Genomic DNA, 8,782 nt, shown 5'->3' with positions numbered 1-8,782 from the left:
GTATCTCCATCAAATCCTATTCACTGAAGGTTCTTGGGGGGGGAGGGGGGGGCTCATTTTTTGGGAGCCACTTTCAGGGTCCTGAGCTGCCAGTGCCAGCCCCGCTGGGGCAGACTGGGTTTGGGGGTGACCCTTTTCCCTCCCCCAGCAGTCCCACTTTTGACACCACCCCCCCACCTGACAGCAGTGTGATGGGAGTGGGCTGGGATGCAGGAAAGCTCGTGGAGATCGGGGTGCACAGGGAGAGGGGTAAGGGTGACCCCAACAACCTGCTTCCAAACCCTGGTACTGGGTGGGGGGAGGACACACTCCGGGGTGGGGGGGTGAATGGTCCATGTCCCTCCCCACAGATCGATCACGTAGCCCAGTTCAGCAGGCTGCTGGTTGCCTCTTTGCTCTTCATCCTCAGCGGCACCAGAGCGGGCGACTTGTAGTCATGTTCGGGTGCTGGCTCGAAGGGGTGGGTGCCCAGGGCCGGGGGGGGTAGGCTGTGCAGGGAGTAGAGGCTGTTGATGCCGGGGTGGGGGCCGGGAGAAGCGGGGATGCCCATGAAGCCGGCGATGTTGCTGTGAGTGTGGGGGTACGGAGACATGCAGGGGGATGGGATGCTCTCGGGGGGCAGGAGCCCTGCGGGGCTCCCAGGGCCGGAGCTTGGCCACAGGTTGTTCTGCAGCTGAAAAAAAGGACCAAAAAAAAAAAAAAAAAAAAGGCCCAAAGTGAAGCAGGGGGAGGGCAGCTGAGGGTGGGGACCACATCACCCCCACCTTGGATCCCCTTCACCCTCCACCTTGGACACCCCTCACCCATTCACCCACAGGGTGCAAAGTGAGGGATGCCTTTGCTTTATTTTAATTGCCCTGGAGGGGGGGTTGAATCCTGTTGAAATCCTCCTCCCCCATGCAGGGTGGTGGTGGTAGCATTTGGCACTGGGGATGCGTGTGAAGCTGAGCTTTAAATTATTTGTATGTTTTTCAGTGTTGCAAGAAAAAAAAAGGCAGTTTTGCAGAAAAAGGGGGGCAGGAAGTACTGATGTATGTGGAACAGCTAAAGGGGCTTCTTTTGGGGGGGACACCCCCAAAACCTGCCCCAAAGGGCATGTTCCTATGGGAGATGGAGTGGGACATTAAAGCAGCATCTTCCTGCATATGGCAAAATGTGATGCTGCATCTTTCCCCCTTTTCCATCCAGGGCCAGGTGCTTTTCCCAAGGGTGGATGGTATCACAGGGCCCGTGGGCGAGAAGGGGCAAAAATAGGTCATGTGTGTCACCCTGCGGGGACCCTAGGTGCAATGGGATGGGACCCCTACCCTGGGAGGGGGACGGGCAGGCAGCCACCGCAACATCTCTCACCTCCTGGATTTTCCCATAACGTTCCCGTTTCCGCCACTTGGCCCGTCGGTTCTGGAACCAGACCTGGGGGATGGAGGAGAGGGCTGAGGCACAGGGACCCCTGCCTGCCCAGGGCGAGATGGGCAGCCCTCTGCCCAGGTCCATGCTCATCTTCCCGCCAGGAAAAGAGCCCTAATACCATGCCCCAGCATCTCGGTAAACTGGAGATGAACAGAGGAAGCCACCCTTCTGCACAGCCCCGTTTGAGCTCACCAGCCTTTTTCTCTACCAAGAACAGAAATATCTCTTAGCCCTCTTGGAAAATAAGCAGTCCTGCTCCGTGCACAGTCCTTTTCTCTCCCTTGTGTTTCTGGGCCTCGTTTAGCCCAGGTTTCGATGGAGAATGAGGCTCTCTGGGTCCTGCATGGTCATGATGACCCACCTGCATGTCCCCTCTGTGCTGCTGGATGGGGTTGAGGACTGGAGGTGGCTGGGGCGGTGACGGCTCCAGCAGCATCTCCTGGAGAGGAGGACATGGTACCGGGATTCTCATCACAGGGCTCTCATGGTTACAGGTAATTTCATCTAAATTCACCCCAAATCAGGGCTTGGAAGCTGTGGTGGGTGCTGTCTGGCTGGGTGGTTGCAGGCTTGGGGTGCGTGTCCCCTGCCCGTGCCTTGTCACCAGCTCCTGTCCCATGGGGAGGGCAGCACCTAGGAGTCGATGGCTTGAGGCATCCAGCACTCAATGGGTGCTCCCTGCTCGCTTCATTACCCACCCACTTTCACTTTTCTCCCCATCGGGTGCCCCCTCCAGCCACTTCTTCCTGCTGGGAGCCTCAAACCACATGGAGATGCCTCTGGAAAGAGCTCCATGGCCTGACACGAGTGTGATGTCGGCAGAGCCGGGGTGGCGAGGGAGGGCCTCGTCCTGCCCCACATCCTGGGATGTGCCACCCCCAGCCCCATCTGCGCCGAGCTCTTTGGGATCCCTCTCCTGGGATGGCAGCTCCATTGCTGCTAGTCCTGGGCTGGAGAGAGCTGAGATGGGGGTTGAGTTGGGGAGGGAGGTTGGGGATGATGGATGCATGGGGGGGATCACGTTAGGGGATGCTGGGGGGGCAGGTTGGCAGTGACCTCCCAAATTTTGGCTCTTCCTGCCCCTTGGGAGCTGCAGAGGAGGGGACAAGGGGAGAACTGGAGAGAGCTCAGAAAGGCAACTGGCATCCACATCCTGTGGCGGTGGGTGAAGCCAGCGCCTTGGCTGGGATTTCCCCTCTGGGGCTTAGCATAATCCTCCTGGGAAAAACAGCTTCTAGCTCAGCATCACCCTGCGGAAAAGGGGAAAAACATCCTCCAACTCTGCCCGGCACCACCTGGGGTGGCCGTGCCCATCCCTATGGAAGCCTGGGAGCCAGGGACCCATGCCCATACCTGCACCCTGGCTTCAGTCAGGTCCGTCCGTAGTGCCAGCTGCTCACGGGCATAGACATCAGGGTAATGCGTTTTCTGGAAAACCTTCTCCAACTCCTCCAGCTGGAATGTGCTGAAGGTCGTCCTGTTCCTCCGCTTCTTGCTCTTGCTCTTGCCGAGGGGCTCGGGGAGCTCGGGGACCCCGTGTTCCCGTAGGCTGCCCAGGGGTGCTGCCAGCGGGCACCCCAGCTCCCCTGGGGCTTTCACGGGGGCCCGGCAGGCTGCGGGCATCGCCTGGTACCCGCCTTTGCATCCCTTCTCGCTGCCTGGCGGGGGGGAGGCACAAGACGGGGTGGTGTTAATGGTGCTGGTGAAGTTAAGAGCTCTTGGTGCCCGCAGCCCCAACCCTCTCCTCCCATCCCTGTGTGGTCCCAGTCATGCCAGGGGGATGCTGGGGTACAGGAGCAAGGGGCTCGGCACAGGCATGCAGCAGGTCGGATCCATCACCAGGGAAGGCAAAATGCCCTGGGGAGCTGTGGGGAGGCAATGCTCCCCGAGGGTGTGTGGGGGGGAAGCCTGGCTGGAGCAGGGGAGGACCCACGGCTGGGGGTCCCACTTGGGGACCCTCTCAGATGCTGCTAGTCAGGGATGGGCGAGCAGAGGCAGAGAAGGCGAGCGCAGGATCGTCTTGCGTACAGGGCTTTACTCAACTCTCCTCATCCCTCTCCTTCTGTTCCCTTCCAGCACGGGCTGACACCTTCACCCTGCTCGGCTGCGCCCAGGGCAGAGACATCAGATCCACCAGTAACCCCAGCCCACCCTGGCACTGGGCCGTATCCAGACCCCCACGCCTGAGCTCTGCCTGCCCCCGGGGCCAGCATTTCCCTGTAGCTGTAAGTCTCAGGAAAGCATTTGGAAAGGAGTGAAAAATAAAACCACCCTTTTTGCTAGAGAAGAGCTCCCCTTCCCCACCCTCCTGTGAGGCCGGGGGGCCAGAGCAAGAAGTTTGGGGGTTCCCCCCCCTTCCCCTCGCTGCTGCGGCATCTCATGAAATTGGTTCAAGGAGATAAGTCACTGCCATGCATTTCGGAGGTCACCTTTGTCTCCCGGGAGGGTTGTCTGTCCCTACACGGGGACACACAGGGCTCAGTGGCTCCAGCCAGTGCTGGGTGCTGCTGGGACCCCAAGGAACTGAATCAGTGAAGGGAGAACTGAAGGGGGACTTAGCAGATGCGGGGGGGTGGCTTGAGGTTCCCCAGCAACCGAGGGGATGTAGGGGTGTCACCTGGGAAGGAGACAACCCAAAAATGCTGGGTTTTGCCCTGGTCTCACCCCCACCCCAAGCACCAGCTTCAGAGACTCGGGCTTGCTGCAGGTGGAGAGAACTGTTCCCTCTGGAGGGGCAGGATCAGGCCCAGGGCTGGGGCCGGCGAGGGAGGAAATCGCCTCCTTTGGGATGGATCCTCCTTCCCAGCCCGTTAACCATCACATCCCGGTGGAGCGGGGAAATGGGGTCCCCATCCCTACAGACCCACTGGCGGCTCCGCGCCCCCCGAACCAGCCCCTACCACGGCCTTTTCCAGACTTTCAGTTTTGATTTTTGGTTGTTTCCTAATTAAGGCAATTTGGGGGTTACGGCGCACAGCAGAGAGCCAAAATCCAGCTGCTTTGAATTAATGGGAAAATGTTATCTGGGGGGAGGTTTGGGGGGGCGATTGCTCCCCGTCCCTCTCGGTACCGACCTGTCTACGTGCCCGGTGGTGGGTAACGGTGAAGGAATGAGGCCAAATTGCCATTTCCTCCCCGCTTTGTCCTCTGAAGGGCTTGGCCACCAGGCCGGGGGTTTTTAATGATAAAAAACAAGTCCCACCAAGGAGTGGAGCGAAGGCAAAAAATCCAAGTGTGACTGAAAATAAGGAAAAATGACTGGGGGAAAAAAAATCCTGCCACACAAAGCAGTCCGATAAATGCATTGGGTTTGGGTTTTTTTCCCCCTTTTCAAAGGCAACATGCCGCATTTCTGAGCAATCCCTGGGTTTCGGCATTGGAGACAAATAAATAAATGGCCAGAAAGAAGGAGAAGGCAGGAGGGGAGCAGGATACGGGCGTGTAGCTAAATAAACATGGCATCGCAGGGGGACAAAGAGGATGGGAAAACCCGAAGATATAGATATTTTCTTTCCCCCCCTCCTTCCCTGACACCCCCTGAAAGATTTGGCGGCGCTGGGGAAGTCAGCAGCTGGGGCACAGCTGTACAATTCTTGGGTTAACCGGGAGGGGAAAAGGAGAACTCAAAGGGATCATTAGAGAAGGGATGGGGGCACGGAAAGGACTCCCGGGAACCGGGGGAGACACCCCAGCCGCCAGCGAAAGGCACCCCTGGGGACGGCAGCACCTCCCCACCACCCCCCCTGCACCGGGAGCAGGTAAGCACGGTGGAGGGGACCGGCCCGGTGTCCCCGGTACCCCCGGGGCTTTTTCTACCTGTTTCCCCCCCAACCCCGGCCGGGAGCGGGGCGGCTTTGCTGGGCCCCACCTGGTTCCCATTACACCCGCGGCGGTGCCTTTTCCCTCTTATATTAAAATGAAGGATGTGGGGGGGGGAGGAATAAAAGGCCCGTGGGACCGGGGAGCCCCGGAGGGACGGGATGAGCCCGATCAGTCCCGGCCGGAGCCCCCGACGGTCCCGGCCGGGAGGGAAAGTGCGAGGGAGCGGCGGCGGCGGGGGCTGCTCGTCCGGTGGGAGCGACGGGGAGAGCTCCCGGGGAAGGGTCTCGTCCTGCCCGGGCCCGGAGAGGGGTGCGGAGCCCCGGCAGCCGGGGGAGCGGCGTGTCCCGGGAGGCCCGGAGCCGTGCCCCCGGTAGCACCGGGGAGGCGGGAGAGCTGGAGCCCCGGGGCCGTGCACCGGGGAGCGCCGTGCACCGGGGAGCGCCGTGCTCCGCAATCCCCGCGGCCCGGTCTCTGCCCGGGCCCGGAGCCGTCCGTGCGGCGGGAGCGCCGGTTGTTGCCGCCGGTGAGGCCCGGGGACGGGAGGCGGCGACCGGCCGCGCCTTTCCAGCCTCCTGCGAGGGACGGGGCCGTTCTCCGTCCGCGGTTAACGGGCTCCAGCCCCGTCGGGACCCGCCGCTCCTCCGCCCGGGGTTGCGGCGGGCCCGGGCCGGTCCCCGCCGTCGCGGCAGCGGGGCCGGGTCTCTCCCACCGCCGCTTCTCCCTCTTTCCCCCCCAGTCCCCGCCGTCCCCACCGTTTTTGGAGGGAGAGAAGGAGACCGGAGACCTCCGTCTCTGTCGCGACACAGTCCCGACTGCCCGACAGACGGGAGCACCGGCCCGGCCCTCGCCGGCTCCCGTCGGGGGGGATGCTCTGGCCGTCTCCGCTCCGACGGGGCTATATCGCGACAGCGGCCGCCTCGATGAAGCCCAGTGGGGTGGGGTGGGGAAGAGTGTCGGCGATAGGACGCTCGGGGGGGGGGGATCAGGGCTGGGGGGTCCCGGCAGACACCGAGGGCAGCGGCAGGATCAGACCCCGGGGAAAGAGGAGGAAAGAGAAGCAGGAGAGGCCGGGGCGGGGGGGTTGGCGGCCCCGGCTCCCCCCATCCACCCGCCGCTCCCCTCGGTACCTGCAGCCCCGGCCGGGTAGAAGGGCTTCCCATTGACGGCCACGGCGAGGGGGCCCGGGCCGGAGACCCCCAGGTACCGGGGGTCCGCCTTGTCCGGCGGACAGCGGGCCGGGCGGGGGCTGAGCGGCGGCGGTTGTTGCCGGGGGGGTCCCGGTGGACCGAAAGCGAAGGTGGTGGGAGCCCGGGGAAGCCCCGGGGGGGGGCCAGCCCGGCGAAAGGCCGGGCAGCCCGGTGCCTCCATGGCGCAGGTTGGAGGGAGCGGGGGCGGCCGGCGGGGAGCGGATTTTGTGCGGGGGGCCGGGGAGGAGGGGGATGGTGGGGATGGGAAGGGAGGGATCGCCAAGCACCCCCCCCCCAAACACACCCACCCCCACCCCGGCCCACTTCCCCCACTCCACAGCCAGTCACGTGCGCCCTCCCATCCACTTCGTTAACCCTCTAATCCCAGTTCCCCCCCACCCCACCCCAGCCCCGAGGTCCCCTTCCCGAGTGGGTCGGACCAGAGCAGCGGTCCCCCGCCATCCTCGAGGCTGGGGCCGTGGGGGGAGTCCTGCTCCTCCCCTCCCAGCGCTCCCAGTGTCTCCCAGCTACAGGAAATGCCCAGGGCCCTTCCTTGATTTAAAGCTTCATCCCCAACTGCTACAAGCAGCTGAAAATCCCAGGCAGGGGGAGAAAGTTCCATTTTTCAGACACCCTCTGGATTTTTTTTTCCCCTTCCCAAGCTGTACCGAACCCATATGCAGCCTTTCCCCACCCAAGGCCGGGGCTGAGGCCTGGGCAGCTCGGTTCAGGAATGATGGTGACCCTGGGACACAGGATCCAGGATCCCACAGGGCCATGTCTGCCCTTGGAGCAGGCGCTGGGCTCTGCTGGCGTGGGTAGTGTTTGCTCCCAGCACCGAGGAGGTCCTGTCCTGCTCCCTGCATGTCCCTGCCCCTGGTCCCACACCCCAGGACATGGGTCCCCCCATCCTCAGCAGCCTGGCTTTGGCTTTTGCAGCGGGTGCCAGCGTTGGGGCAGAGCGGATCAGAGCTTGCCTGGATTTTTTTTTTTCAATCGTCTCGCCTCCTTTTTTGCTCCTCTGCATCCATCCGCTTTGGAGTTGCTTCGGCTGTTCCCCAGGACTGGGAGTTTGGCTTGGTGAAGGGGGGGCTTACACAGCTTTGGGGGTGTTTATGTGCAAAACGATGGGGCAGGTTTGGCAATTCAAAGGCTCGGTGTCAGAGAGAGAGGGGATTAAAAACGGGCACGGAGAAACGAGGAGATATCTGGGCTGAAGGGTGATGTTTTATGCCTCCATTTGCTGTTTTCCCCTACGCACAACACAGACCGCGGCTTTTAACTCATCCTACGGCATCGCTCCTTGCTCTAGGTCTAGGGAAAAAATAACCTGCAGGTATCGGGGCTGCAGGGCAGGGGATGAACTGCATGGGAGCAGCAAAAAGAGGCGGAGAAGGACCAGGCGGATCACAGCCGTGTGATATTAAGTAGCGGAACAACAGGATAACGCTGACCATTAAATAACATTATGCAGCATGCTATCACTTTTATTGGCAGTGCTGGGGCAGTACTTTGTTATCCCAGGCACGGTGCAAATCTGGAATCACAAGACAACCACGTTTCAAAGAGCTTATGATAAAAATATAATGTAACCCCTATGTCTTGGCAGCAGTTGCAGGATTGATATGACATTGTCGGGTCGTTGCAAAAACCCCTGTTATCGCAGGAGCGGCGGGTTTGTGGCATGTGGTATAAATCACGGCTGGATTTTCCAGTCCCTGGTCAGGGAAACTACATTTGCAAGAAAAATAGTAGCTGGGTTGCGATCCTGAGCTCAGACTTATCCTGGCAGGGAGTCCTGCGAGGAGCTGGCTCTGTGAACGGGGGTCTGAGCGTGCGGTGCCCCCTCCTTGCCCACCCTTTAAAATGCCCATGACGGCTCCCTCTGAATCCCGCATCCCGCAGCGTTCCCCAACACTTTTCCTTCGCAGCAGCTGGAGCTGTCGAGATTTTTCCCTGTTTGACTGTCCACAGCTCACTGCGTGTTGTAAATTATTGCTAAATAGGGACTATAAGTCCTCTGGCATGCAAGAAGTCATTAAATGTTATTAAACATAGCATAACTCCTGTAAAAGCTTATTAGTTTCAACGTACCTCTCCCAGTTTTACTGCTGGCATTTAAAGGATTTTAATAGCAGAGGGATGAGTCTACCCATGTGTGCCCATGGTGCAGAGGGGGACGGACAGGCTAGTTTGGGATGTGCTGGTTTTCCAGGTTGGAGCCATCACTGGGACCCTCCTGGGCAGGTGGAAGAGGTCTTGGGAACGTGAGAGTTGGGGTATTTGGGAGCTGAAGGCAGTGTGAGCAGAGGTTTGTGAGCTCTTTTGGATATTTGTGGTGTTGGTGTTGGTTCGTGGAGCTG

General features: G+C 60.7%; 1 protein-coding gene across 1 annotated transcript; it reads right to left on the bottom strand.

Moving 5' to 3' along the window:
• Positions 1-324: 324 nt before the first annotated feature.
• ALX3 (ALX homeobox 3) lies at positions 325-6,615 on the bottom strand. The gene is made up of 4 exons (XM_069771160.1): positions 6,360-6,615; positions 2,764-3,068; positions 1,351-1,413; positions 325-673 (listed from the first exon to the last, which is right to left on the bottom strand). Exons 1-4 carry the CDS (start codon positions 6,598-6,600, stop codon positions 356-358), a joined length of 927 nt encoding a protein of 308 aa, XP_069627261.1. The 5' UTR covers positions 6,601-6,615; the 3' UTR covers positions 325-355.
• Positions 6,616-8,782: the final 2,167 nt, after the last annotated feature.

This window comes from Haliaeetus albicilla, chromosome 26, assembly GCF_947461875.1.
Source record: "Haliaeetus albicilla chromosome 26, bHalAlb1.1, whole genome shotgun sequence".
Classification (NCBI taxonomy): domain Eukaryota; kingdom Metazoa; phylum Chordata; class Aves; order Accipitriformes; family Accipitridae; genus Haliaeetus; species Haliaeetus albicilla.
The sequence above is the reverse complement of the archived record's forward strand: the minus strand, read 5'-3'. Positions and strand labels throughout refer to the sequence as shown.